Source organism: Hemitrygon akajei, chromosome 6 (assembly GCF_048418815.1).
Source record: "Hemitrygon akajei chromosome 6, sHemAka1.3, whole genome shotgun sequence".
Classification (NCBI taxonomy): domain Eukaryota; kingdom Metazoa; phylum Chordata; class Chondrichthyes; order Myliobatiformes; family Dasyatidae; genus Hemitrygon; species Hemitrygon akajei.
Genome location: NC_133129.1, coordinates 71329858 through 71348314, shown reverse-complemented (window position 1 = coordinate 71348314; position 18457 = coordinate 71329858). Strand labels below are relative to the sequence as shown.

Below are 18457 nucleotides of genomic sequence, written 5' to 3'. Positions count from 1 at the left end.
AAGTTCTCCCTTTTCAGGACATTCACAGCGACAGGTACTTTAAAAAAAAACCCAAGGATCATTGGGGACCCGAACCACAACCACAACCACAAACTGTTTTAGCTGCTACCTTCCGGGAAACAGCACCACAGCATTAAAGCCAGGGCTAACAGGCTTCAGGACAGCTTCTTCCATAAGGCTATCAGACTGATTAATCCATGCTGACATAATGGTATTTCTAAGCTATATTGACTGCTCTGTTGTATATCTTACTATTATTACAAATTACTATTTATTTATTATACTGTGGCGACCCACTTCCCAGCGCACTTGAACCGGCTCACAAAGTGGCATGCGCCAGCATTGAGGCCGGTCCCAAAAAGGGCGCCTGGCTTTCTTCACCAGCAAGGGGAAAAGCCCGCGCGTGGGATGGGATTGTGAATATGCTCCCCCTACAGCATTCCCACCCGGGGAGGGTGGGAACAGGAAGGCTTTAAAGCGAGGCTGTGAAGTTTGAATAAACCTCTTTTGCAACTGCAGCTCACCAACTGCGTGTCGTTATTTCAGCACTGTGTGTAGCACACTGCTACAATAATACTTATTACAAATTAATATAATTTGCACATTGCACATTATATGTAACATAAAGATTTTTACTCCTCATGTATGTGAGGGATGTAAGAAATAAAGTCAGTTCAATTCAATTCAATTCAACCATTCTAATCTGTAAATATATTACTTCTCCTTGATCGTCGCTGGGTCTAATTCTTTTGCCAACAGCAGTGTGGGAATACCTTCAACAGAAGGACTAAATCGATTCAAGAAGTGACTCACCACTATTTTCTCAAGGACCATTTGGAATGGACCATAGCGTAGGCCTTGTCAGAGAAGCCTAGGCCTCAAAAAGTGAATGTATTAACAAAAATTTTAGATTTTAACATCTTATGCAACTATTTGATTGCCGTTCAAATCACTTTCAGGTATTCTTGTTATGTGGCCCAGTGCCTTGCCAATGAGCCAAAGCTTTCATCCTCTGGCATCACACATAAGAGGATCATATAAAATACGGGCATAAATGTGTGGGCTTTCAGTTATGGTGGATCAAAACCATTTCAGTTTAAAAGTGACGAAGGCAGTTTGTAAAGTCATAAAGCACTTAAACTCCCATTACGTGTGAATTCAGTCTACCTCTTGCTGAAAATTTCATACGTACATAAAATCATTTTACTCATGGTGAAGTAGTTTTGAATTCTGGTCACTGTTCTAAAGAAAGAAACATGGCAGCCAATTGGTTCACAGCAAGCTTCCACAAACAACCATGGGAACCTGCTGCATCCTCCCCTCCCTTTCCCTCTTTCTCTCATTGATCCCCCATTGCAGAAGTCGCAGGTTCGGACCTTGCACAAAACCTTTGGGCTCAAGGCATCCTCGCCAAGAAGAAGAAGCAGAACTAACTGATGCTACAGAAGAGCCGTATGAAAACCAGTATGAATTCAGGTACAAATCTGATAAGAGACAGTGAAGAGGGAGCAAACTGAGCTTGTAAAAGAATTCATCACCACTGGCACACTACCAGCCATCACCCTCCACCCACCTGTATCTGCTACACAGTGAAAGAATGGGATCACAGATTTGAAGCAAAATGAGTTGGAGAAGGTGGAAAACATTCTTGGTTGTTTGTTATTGTGGAAAAAATAAAATGGTTAAAATGTTTGACAAAACAAGTGTGATAAAGACCAGGTTATCAGCATGTGATCATTGAAGGACAAATATTGGATAAGACACAGAGGAGAGGTCCTTTGATCTTTTATCGGCATCGTCCTTGGGATTTTTGTTTCATCTCAGAGAATGTTGGGCTTCTTTTGAGTTAATGGGGCTGCATTTATCCAGGAAAGTAGAGGGTATTCTTTGATTCACGTACTCAGAGAAACGGTGCTCCCTTTTCACGTGGCTCTGCTGCAGGATGAGGTGGTTCTGGTTCATCTTCTTGGCGAGGATGCCTTAAACCCAGAGGTTTTGTACAAGGGCAATTGTGGAATGGTGAGAAAAAGAGGGAAAGAGAGGGGAGGGTGCAGCAGGTCCCCATCGTTCGTGTAAGTGATGGGATCAGGAGGTGAGTCACTCATTGCAGATAACACACTCTGACCTTTTCTTGCAAGCATAGAATTTATGTGGCTGCTCCATTTGAGTTTCTAGTCAATGCCAATGGTGGAATACTTAGCAATGGGCATGTCACTGAATATCAAGGGTAAGTGCTTAGAGACTTTCTTATTGCCTGCCACAAATATTGCAAGCCCTTTTTCAACTATCTCTGAATATCATTGATGGTTTTGCTCTATACTGGCAAGGGCTCACAAATACTTACACCTTAATCAACACCACTAATAACTTATCATTCCTTTCCTGTCTGTGGGTGCTCTCGGTGCACTGCTGTTGCATTTGCATTTCAACAGTGACAAAGTTTCACAAACATCACAAATAGCCTATTCTGATCCATCCTAGTAGATGACTCTCTACCTAGACAGTGCACCAGCATCTTGGCTTCATCAGAATCTAAGGAAATCCAGCATCGTCCTGATGATTGTCTCCAGTGTTATAGGTGCACTTATCCAGGTGCATCATGGCTTGGTATAGCGATTACTCTGCGAAGTAATGCAAGAAACTGCAGAACTGTGGACACAGGTCAGCACATCACAAATAGCAGTCTCTTAGACTTTGCCTGCACATCTCACTGCCTTTGAAAAACAGCCAGCATGATCACAGACCCCTTCCACCCCAGACATACTTTCTTCTCCCCCTTCCACTGGGCAAAAAATACAGAAGCCTGAAAGCGCATACCACCAGACTCAAAAACGGCTCCTACCCCACTGTTATAGGAATAGTCCCCAGTACAATAAGATGGACTCTTAACTTCACAATATACCATATCATTGCCTTGCACCTTATTGTCTACCTGCAGCACGCTTTCTATGGAACTGTAACACTATGTTCCATATTATGTCATTGCTTTTCCCACATACTAACTGTGTATCCTGATGTTGTGAAATGATCTGTACAGATAGCATACAAAACAAAGTTTTTTTTACTGTACCTCAGTACATTTAACTATAATAAACCAACGACCAATTCCTTAATTGGCCATGAAATTCTTTGGAGTATCCTAAGATGCTGAAATGCACTATATAAACTGAAATAGTTCTTTCTAGTGCCTGAAAGTACAAACTATTTTCTAGATATAGATCCACAGGCATCGGCAGCCTTCTAAATTATTTTATCAAAGTAATTGGTTGCTGTTTCCAAAAGAGACAGCTCCCAAGCTCACCCACCCTGCCCAAAGATGCAACACATCAGCAACAGCAAAATTGCTCAGCCCAACAGCTTTACACATCCTAAATAAACACACTATAATTATATCTTTCCATCCTGTCCCCATCTTCCTATATTCCTTCCTGGTAACCACTCCTTGAAATACATTTTTTCATACTAGATATTTATGGCTTGCTTTTAGAGAGCTCAATGTGCTTTTGACAGCCCATTAAATTCCATCATTCACTCTGGTTTTACTACCCTGGTGTTAAAATAAAGAAAAGTGTGAATTCTAGACTTACAAGCTGTAATGTTGAACAACACCAATCTAGAAGGTTCTTTCTACCCTGCAACCTGCCACAATGTCTGCAGTCCTCCCATTCTAATGTTTAACAAAACAGCTATTTCATTCAATCCCACCACTAGCAACCAAACCTTTAACTGCCATCGTCCTAAACTCTGGAATTCTCTCCCTGCACGTTAACACCTCCTTTAAGATGCTCCTCTAAACTCATCTTTTTCACTAAGCGTTTGATTTAGAACTGTAGTATTTTTATATGCAACTTGGCATCAACTTTCCTCTAACAATGCTGCTTCCAATACAATTGGGACACTTCCCAATGTTAAAGGAACTGTACAGATGTACACTGTTGTTCTATTGTAATTGAGAGCCATTTCAACAGCGCTGACAACACTTAAATGCCAGGCCAACACTGATCGAACAAAAGCAATAAGTGGCTACTTTGCTTACTAAGCAACCATTGCTGAAAATTTATTTGTTATGCATTGTTGAGGAAAACCTTTCTGTTAATACTCTCTACGGCCAAATGTGCTATTAAAATAAAATTTAATGAAAACTAGAAAATTCTGCAGAATAGTAAAGATGGGCTTGGCTTGAAGAGTATTGTATTGTGCAAAATGTTGTGATCTAAAGGCTGGTGCTGTGCATAGATGAGATCAGCTTAGATAGATTGTTTTCCATAGAACATCCTTGCACCACTCAGTAGCTTTGGATCTTAAATACACCCTGTAATGGTGTCCTGCAACCAGTGCTACTCGTCATCCTGTTGATTCTTTTAGAAAAAGTAACTGCTGACCAAAGCTTCTGAAACAGCCTTGTTTGGTGTGTTAAAGATAACATCCCATCTTGCTTTATGAAATTGTTTGGAAGGTATGTGACCCTGGATCCTTTGATGTTGTATAACCTGTATGTCCTGTTATATCATGGGCCAGAGTGAATATTTAAAATTTTGCCAAAAGACATAAATTTGAGGATAATGGATGATATCAAATCACTTAACATATAACATAGAAGGATATTGCAAAGAATGTTTTGTAATCCCTCATGGAAGATTAAGAGAAAATATAATCAGATGTTTACCATAACTAAATAAATCAAAGAGTAGACTGAAGCGACTTCTGCTGGGGGCAGAGCTCAGATTAAGGGAGCATAGCAGTGACATCAGGAATACTGTGTCACATTTTGCAGGGAACTTGTCCCCTGCAAACTCAGCAAGCCATCCATGCTGGAAGTCCATTCAGAATTTTCAAACTGAGATTGTCAGCTCCTTTTTCGATCAAGTTTATTGAGAATGACTAATGAAGGGGGTAGATGGAATCAAAGCACAAATACAGTAAGTTGTAACCCAGTGAAGGTCAACCCTTTTAGACTACTACATTGCACACAGCAGAAATAAAAGAGGACTTATTTTTACCCATCACCATCCCCTTGTCAATCTGTGCCTCATGGTTAGCCGCTCTAGTCAGATGAAGGAGCTTTTCCTTTACCTTCTCTTTCCAGTAACTGGGAAATCTGAAGCACCCATGTTAAGTTTCTCTCCTCTGCATTAGGTGTAAGTTAAATGGATTTCTGTGGTACCTCATTGAGTTATGTGAGGCAACCCATATCCCTTCACATAGTAAAGAAGCTTCATTCCATGGCTTACCTATAAACCTTATAATTCTTCGGAATAGAGGACTCAAATAACAACATTCTCCTGTTACGATGGTCTTCTCCTGGCGGAGCAGATTTTCTCTTGTCGATTTTATAAAATACATTGAAATCTCACCGATGAAAATCTGCAATGAAGCAACATACACTGTATAAGGCAGACTATTAATATTGTAAATAATTGACTTTATCAACAATGGCAAGATGAATTGAATGAACTGTGCACAAGGGATGTAATAAACTAAAAGGTGATCTCATCAATACACTTGAGATTCTGAAAGGGATGGACAACAAGGTACCACCTGAGGTGGTAAAGTTTGGAATTGGGGCACATTTCGAGAGTAAGGGGTCAATAATTTAAGGTAAAGAAATGTAAAGGAATTTCTTCACTTAAAGAGTTGTACATTTTTGAAGTTCTCTTCACCATAGGTGCTGGATGTCAATTCTCAAATGTGAGATCAATATATTTTTGGAAACTCAGGGTAATAGAAGATAAGGAGATAGGGCACCGAAGTTCACTTGAAGCATAGATAAGCCACAATTACTCCTGATTCTATTCCTTCTGTTCTTTTGTAAGAAGACAAGGATAGAAGCAGCAAGAATATTAGCAGGTCACATTGCCCTCTAAGCTGCTCCAACATGTAATCAATGTGGCTGGTCTAAACATCACTCCTCTTTGCAACCTTATTTCCATAATCTGAGCATCTCCATCTCTACCTTGAATATACTTAATGATGCAGCTTCGTAGAGTACAAAATTCCAAATATTCTTACTGTGACCGTGTGGGTTTCCTCTGGCAATTTCATTGCCTCACCATAAGCAGCCATGCCTTCAGTTGCCAATGACCTGAACCCTGAAATTCTTTCTCTGTACTTCCCTGTGCCTCACTAAACTTCTTTAAGACATTTTTAAAAAACCTGTGTCTTTGACCAAGCACTTGGTAAACATTCCCAAAGTCTCCTTCTGTGATTGTGTCAAATTTTATTTAACAATGCTCACCTTACAATGCAACAAATCTCAACGTGCATTAGTGCCTTAATGGTTAATTCATTCCAAAAACTGTTGTTTAGCGAGCTGTGAATCAGAGCTCTCTGGGTTTTATTTTCTGCACAAGAGGGATAAATATTCTTTTTCTGTACGAGGCTATAGTCAACAAAATACAACTGTTATGGGTATGTCCGACAATCAACAACCACAAATCTCACACAGAGGAGACTTTAGAGTAACTGGTGCAGTAAATAGGGAAGCTGCTTGATTCAATTGAAGGCAAAGATTTGAGGCCACTTTTGCTGACTGTCATAATTATCACTCAGACTGATCTAGCAAGGTCGCATCTTCAATCCATTTCTTAATCTTTCTTGCAATGCTGCATCTAAACTCTGAAAACTTCCTGTTGGAGTAAAGCCAATCCACAGGGTAAGGGACAAGTAGGCCAATCTATGCCATCTCTACTTCAGAATCTATCCTCTGACTTCAGTCGCAGAGCAGCAGATGCAGACAAAATAAGTCACAGTGTGTAATACTGCCCTCTAACAATAAAGGCCCACAACAAGACACCAGAAAACATGGACCATGCTATAACTTGAGAGTCATCTATCAGAGAAGGCAGGCATCAATGATGAAACTTATTATCAACTTGGATAGGTCAGCACAGCCAGTGGCCACCTGAGGAAATTAATAAATATCAAAACCTCAGAAGTAGCATGAAGTTCATGATCCATCAGGCAGTAGTGATCCCAACCCCACCAAATGAACCACCTCATCAAAGAGATGCCATGAATGCTGCCTCCAAATCAACTGGTTTAAAATGGCACTGGTGAAGCCCAGTGACTACTTATCAAGGGGAAACAAAACAAAGAATACAACTAAATACTTCATAATATTGGTAAAATTTCTGCACTACAAACAACGGAGGCGAGGCAGATTTGGGGCAGCAGAGGCAGTGCCCATCCACCAAAACTGAGAGTGAGGAAAGACCTGAGATTTGATCCATCTGAGCACCAGGCTGATTTGGGAAGGTTGGGTACAGGCCGAAACATAATGGCAGGGCCCAGGCCCTGAACATATCGAATTGACAAGGCCCAAGTCCTACAGCGAGAAATTACTCAATGTTTAGATGTTTTAAATGTCGAGTCAGATTGGAAAGGCAGGGTGTTGGGACCAGGGGTGAGGGTCGAGCCAGTTCTGTTCGCTGCTTCACGACATTTACTTGGCTCTGCACTGGACTGAGCCTGTGACCCGCTCCAGGCTTCATGTCTGTGGACTCACTTTTTTTCTGATTACTACTTGCTTATTTTTATTGTTTGCACAATTTGTTTTTTTCTCTTTCTCTCTCTCTCTGCACGTTGGATGGTTGACAGTCTTCTTTTTCAGGTTTTCATTGTTTTGTAAGGAGACGAATCTCAAGGTTGCATAATGTAGTAAACGTACTTTGAATCTGAACTTTGAACAGATGCCAGCATCCTCTCCCAGGACCACTGAGTACCTTATTGCACATTCAATATTTGAATTTCCAACAAACCCATTCTGTCCAGAGCTTCATGATATCAAGACACAGCTTTTTTAATGGAGAGAGTAAATGATTCTGGCACGTTCTCAAAGTTTCCTTGAAGAAGTGTAAAATGCTCAGCAACTCCAGGGAATCCCGTTACTGTTCAAAATGGCAAAAGAGCATTTGGGAGCTATTCAGAACCCTGAGTGCACAGAGATGTAGTGCACTACCTCACTAACCCACCAAATCAGACACCTCCTGCCCGTCTGAGTCAGAGTCCACAGTTCCCAGCTAGTCCTCATTGGCGTGTTCACAACCCACAAAACCAGAGTGAAACAAATCATCCTTGATCCAAAGGGACTTTCTATGAAGGAGGGATTACAGAATGCAGAACAACACAGATGTCTCAAGCAATTTCTACTCTCCTCCTGTAATAATAATAATCTGTGGAGCATTAGAGATATAAATGCACATTAATATTTAATTAAGCACTGCTATGTCTTCAAAATAGTACATTATGCAAAATTTTACAAGAAGGATCCAAAGTTTGTTTGATGAAAATGCTAATTATCAAACTTGTTCCATCAAGTCTCTAACCCCTCAGAGACTACAGACCTTAAGAAAATTTGCAACAAAAGCTTATCTAGGTCAGTGACAGAACTGTTACAACAAGACTTGGAGGCAACTAAAGATGATAACAAAAAGGCATTTGCAAATAACGGGTTCAGCCAAGTTCTAACACCTTCAGATTGCTGGATTGGGTGAAACAGTGTTATGCCTCATTGTATTACACATTTGTTTCTGAGTTGAACTGTCATGGATTTCCATCTAACTCTAGTCTAATGCTTCAGTGCAATACTAAGGGAGTTCTGTTGTGTTTTGCTAGCAACGTTGGCAGTGTTAACCATTGCACTGTGCCCTCATTCACATTTTAGAGACCCGTGGCACATTTTGGAGATAATCTAAATCAGAATTAGGTTTAATATCACTGACATATGTCAAGAAATTTGTTGTTTGTAGCAGCAGTACAGTGCAATACTTAAAAATACTATAAATTACAATAAGAAATATATACAGTGGATTCCAATGAATTGGAACACATCAGGACCAATACACTTTGGTCCAATTAAGTGGCTGCCCAATTAGCCAAAATTTCATGGAAATAGTTAAAATGATATAAAAAAGAAAAACTACTATTCAACTGAGTCACAAATAATTGATTTAAAAGACATACAGAACAAATAAGAACACTACAAATACCTCTATGGTACTATACAACTGTGTATTAGTTCCTAATAGCTATTCTTTCTTTTTCAATAATTTTATTGATTTCTTACAAAGAATAATAGAGTACAGGAGGAAATATATATCATATATCAATTACAATATATCTGAAGCACACTTATAGTCCCATTACCCAATATTCAAGTAAATTAAATTGAATCATAATATTGAAAAGTAATAATTTTATTTTACAAAAAAATCTAAACCCACTACCAAGAAAAGCTGTTTTGTAAAGAAAGAAAAAAGGGGGAAAAAATCCTTATCATATAGTAAAACATATTATTAGCCAACATCTGCACTTGATAACAAATCAAAGATTTTGAAAATAATTCAAAAAAGTTCCCCACAATGTTAGAAAGTCTTGTCTTGATTCAGAAATTGAACAATGAATCTTCTCTAAACTTAAGCATGACATAACATCGCTTAGCCATTGAGCATGAGTAGACGGAGCAACATCCTGATGTAACAATGGAGATGCTTCATTAATTCATATGTTCTAGAGATGCCCGAGTCTTGAAAAATACTACAAGGAAGTATTTCAAACTTTTTCTGTACTTTTTTTAAAGTAAACTTTAAACCAAATCCTTTGACTGCCTTATTTGGTATTGTTGGAGTAAAAATATTATCTTGGAGACACCTGATTTGCACATGTTGGCTTTTATTTCTCTTATAGCTAATAGTTATTGACAGAGAAATTCATCTGCTGTGTTCTTTTGATTGGCTATAAATCAACAAAGTCAGTACCTAATGTAGATAATGGACTGCCTATATACATTGCTATTGACAATTGAATCCTTCAAATCTTCATTATCATGGTAACATTCTAGATGATTTTCAATATCTTAAATTCTTCATAGCTCATAACTTGTTGAAGTAGTGAAATCATTTCATTTTCATTCCCAGCCATTTCTGGCATCTCCAAGCCTGAATGCTTGAAACCACAGTGAGCAAAACGGTTCTGAATTGCCTTCCTGCTTATATGTTGCCAACTATCAGTGACAAAATTCACTGCTTTTTGAACACAAACACACACAACTGATGCTATTTAAACTGCTCGCTCTAAGCACAGCAGAATATCTAATAGCCATGCAAGTGCACACAACTTAGGCTAGTTTGAAACTGTTCAGCAACAGTCTCCTGCACAATTAAGTGGCATTGTGTCCCAAATAAAAGAAGGGAATCCGGGCTATTTTCTTGATTAGTTTTTTGTTCTTTAAGAGTTGTTCCAAATAATGGTTTGCCCCGATTAACCGATGGCCCAATTAACCAAAATCCACTATTACACAGTATGTGGGATGGTTCATTGTCCATTCTGAAATCTGATGGTGGAAAAGAAGAATCTGTTCCTAAAACTTTGAGTGAGTATCTTCAGCCTCCTGTACATTCTCTCTGATGGTAATTAGAAGAGAGCACGTCCTCGGTGATGGTGGTCCTTAATGCTGTTAGTTGAGGCATTGCTGTTTGATGATATCCTCAATGTTAGGGAGGCTAGTGCTCATGACGGAGATGGCTGAGTTTGCAAATCTCTACACCTCCTTCTGATCCTATGCGGAGGGCCCTCCATCACAGATGGTGATGCAACCAATTAGAATGTTCTCCATAGTACATCCGTAAAAAGTTACTTGAGACGATGGGCTCAGGATAAATCTTCAGAGGTATTGACACCCAGAGGGAGAGAGTCAACTGAGTTATTCCAGTGTCCAGGTAATGTTTATACCTCATTGTCCTCAGTAGTAATTGTTACTCTGCTGTTTGTGGGAGCTTGCTATGTACAAACTTGGCACGTGACCTGCACTCTATAAGTATTTAATTGGCTATAAAACCCTTCAGGCTGCCCTTAGAGTGAAATCAAGTATATATGAAAAAAATCCTTTTATTTTGAACTGTTTTGAAACTTACCAAGTATTCCTACCATAAACTCATAACATTTTCACTCTCCTTCACATGAGTACTAGAGTTGTCAGATGTCAGGAACTCATTCAAACACCAGCAGGTGTGATGTGTCAGCAACAGATTTCCTATTGGATTTGATGCAGTAGAGATGTTTCCCTTCACAACTGTGCTTCTGCAAAGATTCCTTAATGACAAACAGGAGTAGGGAATATTCCATTTTGCTGGTGAACCTGTGATACCGAGAGACGGGAATAACTCCCAATGGAGACTAACAGTGACAACTCCAGCTCAAGTAGTTAATTTTCTGAGATGACCAGAGGATCACAGGAATTGTACATTCACCTCTTGGTGACAGGCTATGAAAAATGATATTGGGGCTTTTTGTTTTCAATTATCTGTTTTACTCGTAAAGATACCAAAAAAAAGGGATAAAATAGTCTTCTTGGTGGATGGCCAAGAATCAGTCAGTTAGGAAATAAAGTGACCCTTTCTTTTCCTGTTGCCATTAAAGTAGGGGAAGGAATGCAGGGGAAATGGTAATGGAAGGACAGTCTGGTCTGGTCACCTCATTCAGTTGGAACAACTGAAACTCAAAAGATTCTGACTCTCCGCCAAAATGTCATCTCTTGGCCCCCCTCAATTCCATGATCTGATTTCCTCAACCCTGATGCTTGAATCCCCCCTGATCCGTAAATTCTGACGCCTTTACTCCTTAGGTCCCTGACACCACAACCCACCACTACATTCACAACTCTTAAACTCCTGTTTCCCTACCAATCTCTGATTACTCCATCCCAGCTCTCCAATTTTCCCACAGCCACCCTCATCCCACCCTCCAATGTTCTACTCCACCCAGTCTTTCCAAACCTTTTTAAAGTCCAGGCCCAAAATTCCCTCACCCTTGATTAACTTCAATCCCCACCAACACAGACAACCCATTTCCAATTCAGACAACCTCCTCCAAAATAGCTGAATACTCCTCCCAACCTTTTGCCCACATAATCTCCGACCCTACCCTTCCATGCTGTGACCCAATCACTTCACATCTTCTCCCATACTTGACAGATCCCCCTGGATTTAATTTCCATTGTACATACAGGGAAGCTGGGTTTCGCTGTTTACCTGTTCTCTGTCCACTCTAATCAAAATGAAATATGTATCAGTATCATCTACTATATCATTTTTATAATTTCAGAATCAGAATCAGAATCAGGTTTATTATCACTGGCGTGTGAAGTGAAATTAGCAGCAGCAGTTCAATGCAATATGTAATTCAGAAGAGAAAAAATAAATAATATTTTTTAAAATTATTATAAATAAACAAGTAAATCAATTACAGTATAAGTATATTGAATAGTTTTTTTTTTAAATGTGCAAAAAACAGAAATGTTGTATATTAAAAAAGTGAGGTAGTGCTAAGGGTTCAATGTCCATTTAGGAATCGGATGTCAGAAGGGAAGAAGCTGTTTCTGAATCGCTGAGTGTGTGCCTTCAGGCTTCTGTACCTCCTATCTGATGGTAACAGTGAGAAAAGGGCATGCCCTGGGTGCTGGAGGTCCTTAATAATGGACGCTGCCTTTCTGAGACACCACTCCTTGAAGATGTCCTGGGTACTTTCTAGGCTAGTACCCAAGATGGAGCTGACTAGATTTACAACCCTCTGCAGCTTATTTCAGTCCTATACAGTAGCCCCCTCCCCAATGCCAGACAGTGATGCAGCCTGTCAGAATACTCTCCATGGTGCAACTATAGAAGTTTTTGACTGTATTTGTTGACATATCAAATCTCTTCAAACTCTTAATGAAGTATAGCCGCTGACTTGCCTTCTTTATAACTACATCAATACATTGGGACCAGGTTAGATCCTTAGAGATCTTGACACCCAGGAACTTGTAACTGCTCACTCTCTCCACTTCTGATCCCTCTATGAGGATTGGTATGTTTTCCTTCATCTTACCCTTCCTGAAGTCCACAATCATCTCTTTCATCTTACTAACATTGATTGCCAGGTTGATGCTGCGGCGCCATTCCACTAGTTGGCATATCTTATTCCTGCACGCCCTCTCGTCACCACCTGAGGTTCTACCAACAACCGTTGTATCATCAGCAAATTTATAGATGGTAGTTTTCAATATAATCTACAGCCATTCTTTCTTGTATGGAGAAGGAAGAAGCAAATCAATAAATATGGGATTAAAAACTGAATTTTATCCATTTTTTGCCACACTAAACCACCATAACATTTAGAATTAAAGGCCATATTCTGAAAGGATTACACAACCGGCCTAAGAGATCAATAAAACTCTGAAGAGATGCTTCACACAAAGTAAAATGTGCTAAGACTGAGCTGGCACAATTCCCAGTAGGATGTCACTCAGTTTAGCACATCACTCAACCTCTCACTCTCATGACCTCTGACCCTGTACTCCACCAACTCTATGACCCATGCACTGGTTGCTGGGTTGTGCAGCAGACAGCACACAAGGATGGAGAATCTGTAGTAACTGTGCATACTGTAGGGTGTCTCTCAGAGACTGTACAGTCTGGAGAATCAGGAAATAACTACATCTTCCACCATGGCTCTGGTGTTTTGCATTACTCTCACTTTATCTATGCACAGCTGCAGTGGTCAGAGAGAGCACTGTTGGTCCCCAAAAATGTTTGACAGCTTGTTCTCCAAGAGAATGAAGGAGCACCATGGTGGCATAATGGTTAGTGTGATGCTATTACAACTTGGGGCTTTCTGGAGTTTGGAGTTCAATTCTGGTGCCGTCTGTTAGGAATTTGTACATTTTTCCCATGATTGCATTGGTTTCCTCCAGGTTCCCTAGTTTCCTCCCACAGTCCAAAGACATACTGGTTAATAGGTTAATTGGCTATTGAAAATTCTCCTGTGATTAGGCTAAGGTTAAATAAAATAAAATAGATAGATAGATAGATTGGTATAGATAGAGATAGACAGATAGATAAATAAATAAACGGTGAGCATTTGCTTGAAACAAGCATTTCCCGTAAGAGACTGCAGTTACTGGACATCGGGAGCATCATACAAAGGAGCTGGAGGAACTCAATGGATCATGCAGCATTTATGGAGTGAAGTGGCCCGTTGATGTTTCACGTCAAGATCTTACATCATTACCATTAGGAAGCTCTTCTTGTGGTCCACAACCATAATGAAAATGTCGAAACTTTTCCTGTTGAGGAGACGTCTGTTGTTTTTAAGATTGCCCCCTTGTAGGCATATGAGTGCAGACAGTGGCTGATTACCCTCTGCAATGCAGGCAGAACCCAGTGCTTTAGATGTTACCTGGTGGGCACTAACTCTAAAGTAGATAATTATTTTCCCTGGGAAACCTGAGGCTAGATGATGTCTCTGAGGCAGTGCTGAGGGCAAACTGCATTGTTACCTTGACCTGCATTGTGTAATGGGCAGAGAACTTGCCCTACCACTCAATGATTCCAGCCTCAGTAAGCCTGACCCAGGGAAAGCACTGTTTATCAGAGAGGCTCAGGTACGATACCATGATGGAATCTCTATGCTTACTTATTCTGCTCTTCACAGATGACATATCTTTGTTGGCTGCCTTGAATTCTCCCAACACTGGTGGCTGGTCATTATCATACTGTGCCTCTAGTAATGAAATGCTATCAGCAATCTCACCAGTGAAGCACCAATTAAACAGCTGTGAAAGACAATAATCCCTGTTTTTTTTCAGCATACACTGTGGGCTTTGCAAACAAGTCTCTCAATGCCAGCAGTGTGTCCTCAACTAACAGTAAAAGCAACAATGTAGTGTGAGGTGCTTCCAGTTCTACTGGAATTGGTCTACAATGGCTGGCCATTGCAGTCTGAAGCTCCAGTTTGTATTGTTAAGGGCAGAAAATGGTGTTGCACTCAGATTGATGGCATAGGATGTGCATCTGGCACCAGAATGTTTTAAGACCATAAGACATAGGAGTAGAATTTGGCCATTTGGCCCATTGAGTCTGCACTGCCATTCAGTCATGGCTGAATCATTTCTCCCCTCCTCAACCCCACTCCCCAGCCCCTCTCCCTGTAACCTTTGATGCTGTGTCTAATGAAGAACCTATCAAGCTCTGCCTTAAACACACCCAATGACCTGGCCCTTTTTTGCTGCTTGTGGTAACATATTCCACAAATTTACCACGCTCTGGCTAAAGAAATTTTTCCCTATCTCTGTTTTAAATGGACGCTCCTCTATCCTGAGTCTGTGCCCTCTTGTTCTAGACTCCCCCACCATGGAAAGCATCCTTTCCACATCTGCTCTGTCTGGTCCTTTCAACATTCAAAAGGTTTTCAATGAGATTCCCCATGATACTTCTAAATTCCAGTGAGGACAGACCCAGAGCCATCAAATGTTCTTCATATGATAACCCTTTCATTCCTGGAATCATCCTTACGAACCTCCTCTGAACCCTCTCCAATGCCAGCATATGTCTTCTCAGATGAGGAGCCCAAAACTGTTCACAATACTCAAGGTGAGGCCTCACCAGTGCCTTATAAAGCCTCAGCATCACATCCCTGCTCTGCTATTCTAGACCTCTTGAAAGGAATGCCAGCATGGCATTTGTCTTCCTCATTACCCACTCTACCTGCAAGTTAACCTTTAGGATGTTCTGCACAAGGATGCCCAAGTCCCTCTGAATCTCAGATTCCTGGATTTTCTCCTCATTTAGAAAATCGTCTGCAAATTTATTTCTACTACCAAAGTGCATGAGCATGCATTTTCCAACATTGTATTTCATCTGCCACTTTGTTGCCTATTCTCCCAATCTGTCCAAGTCCTTTTGCAGTCTACCTGTTTTCTCAACATTGTTCCATCAATCTTCGTATCATCTTCAAACCTGGCATAAAGCCATTTATTCCATCATCTAAATCATTGATATACAGCATAAAAAGAAGTGGTCTCAACACCAACCCCTGGAGAACACCACTAGTCACTGGCAACCAACCAGAAAAGGATCCTTTTATTCCCACTTGCTGCCTCCTACCAATCAGCTAAAGCTCTAACCATGCCAGCAACATTCCTGTAATTCCATGGGCTCTTAACTTGGTAAGCAGCCTCACATGTGGAACCTTATTAAAGGCCTTCTGAAAGTCCAAATATACAACTTCCACCACATCCCCTTTATCTATCCTACTTGTAATCTTCTCAAAGAATTCCAACAGGTTCATCAGGCAAAATTTTCCCTTAAGAAAACCTTAAGTTACATGATTGTTAATGCCAGCTGTGCATGAAAACACTTAGTTCAATTTCATAATAGTTACAATTTCACCTGGAAGTTATGGCAAGTGTGGTCGAGTATGTGTTTAATTGGGCTTCTGCCTGATTTTCACAAACAGGAGATGTGTCACATAGCTTTTAGACTCTGGTCTTTCAAAATATTTCTAAAATTACAACAAAAGGGGAGAGTTCTTCTGGAAAATGCCATTCTTTTGGGAATGAAAGCAATTGCTCCACCATTTCATCAGATATTTTAATTAGCTCGATAATAACACTGGACAACAACTTTTTTTCGCAAGTGTTGCTTCCTCAGAATTTTTTTTTGCTTTTGTTTATGATAGACCACTTGAAAGCTGAACACAAATATAATTTCAGACTATTTGTATCATGTAGGAATTTGGAAAATCAAGAAATTAACTTCTATTGAATATAATGCATTTAATTGGATAATAGTGCTGATTTGCCTCGGCAATAGTTCAACTAAGCTAAAAATGTTTTTTTTGATAATTTTTATTTCTACTCAGTGCCTGCAACTTCTTGCTTCACTGTCCAATGATAATCAGCCAGCATTGATGGATTCCATTTGCTCTGATACCCCTTCTCCATGACCTTTTACCATGCTCGTCACTGACAGTGCCAAGATGGGAATGCAGAAATGATTCTTCAGTGACATGTTGTACTTCAAGGTTTTGTATGGTTGAAGCAAGTTGTCAACCAGCTGCAGGTAGTTTGGTGCTCCGTAGTTGCCAAGAGAATTTTCAACAACGTCCTTGAATGCCTTCCATGCGATTTCCCCAGTCCCACAAGCAGTTCTTCAAATTGCCTCTCATTGATGACCTGTTTGATTTATGGACCAACAGAAATGCATTCCTTGACTTTGGTATCAGTTATTCTGGGAAACATCAGTCTCAAATATCAAAATCCTTCATGGAAATCTATGGACTTCATAGAACCTCTCCTGCCATGCAGCATCCATCCTGCCTTAGCATGCCAGCGCATGCCTAGACAAGATAGAAAACTTTTCAGCTTACATTATAGGCAACATTTTAATTGACTTGAATTATGAATTGAAATAACAAATAGAGGTGATTTTTTTTTTTAAATGGTGTGTGATAGGGAAACTTTCATGGTAGTTTTCATGAGCAGCAGCCCAAATCCATAAGATACACCCAAAAGTATACAGGAAGCAAAATCTTTGCTGTCCAGTGTAATTGTTCCAATGTGGAGAGAAATGACTGAGGGTCCTTCATCAACATGATATCACAGAGTTGTTGTACTTAGCTGGAATATGTGATTTTAATTGATTGGGTTAATGCATTAATGACAATGGAGAAAGCTTAAAATTGTAGAGAAGTAAATAAGAATCAATTTTTAAATTTGCTGTTCATTCAAATTAAAACATGGTGAATTTCTAGATTACAAGACACAATGTGAATTTACTTCTATCTGTCAGTCACTTTTACCAAGTACACTGTTCACATTTAGTAAAAGGCAAATAGGTGTGAGAATATGAGGGAATGACAGAAACATCGAATGGAATGCTACTTCAATGAAACCACTGTGGTTTCTTTACCAGTCACAGAGCAGCAGCAGTTAGCTTATCAGAGAGTGACATAAAAGCACGGGCATGCAAACAAACCATCAGCTACACACAGAGTTAGCTATGGAAGGATGTTAGCATAATTTTTCATTTTAAGTTGAATTTCAAACAGTAACTCAATGCATTACCAAGACTAGTTCAGGAAATTTTAAAAAATTATATGGATACACCAAGGTTATATGCAGTGTTCCGAACTGAAATAATTTCCAAAGGGTATGACATCCTTCTGAGTCAACTGAAAAGAGGGAGGGAAATAAGAAAGAGGGTCGAGCAGAGATGGGTGAGAGAGGTACAGTTCTGTAGGAAGAGTTGTTCGAGGGTAGGAAGGAAACTCAAAGTGACAAGCAGGGATAGTTTGAGGGGAATTATAGAGCACTGCATAGTGTAGTTTATGTTACTTACAACAATGGTAGGAACTGCTGCCAGCACACAGTACAGGACGATTGGGGGGATGAAGCTGTCTTCTTCTGGTCCTGGGTAGGGTTTCATTAGGTCAGCATCCTGGCAGAAGAACCCCTGGATATGCACCTCGAAGGTGTCTGTGCACTCAAAGTAATAGGCGAGCAGTACAGTCCCAGCCATTATGACGAGCTGAAAGTACAGCATAGTTAATATAGAGGGGAGCTGTCATCACTCCTGGTTCCTCAGATGCTATGGTCCCATAGTGCAAGCTCCCTACAGCACCTCAGTGATGCTTCCATATCTGA

At 40.1% G+C, this 18457-nt stretch overlaps 1 protein-coding gene across 8 annotated transcripts in view; it reads right to left on the bottom strand.

Moving 5' to 3' along the window:
* The window catches only part of plppr1 (phospholipid phosphatase related 1), a 118218-nt gene that overhangs the window by 30969 nt on the left and 68792 nt on the right, over window positions 1-18457 (bottom strand). For 6 of the 8 annotated variants that reach the window (XM_073048626.1, XM_073048624.1, XM_073048625.1 and 3 more), the window contains 2 exons: window positions 18153-18341; window positions 5232-5364 (listed from right to left, as the gene is read on the bottom strand). In XM_073048626.1, the coding sequence (XP_072904727.1) occupies window positions 5232-5364; window positions 18153-18341 (322 nt within the window). The remainder of the gene's footprint in view (window positions 1-5231; window positions 5365-18152; window positions 18342-18457) is intronic. The other 2 variants (XM_073048628.1, XM_073048629.1) reach the window with 1 other exon arrangement.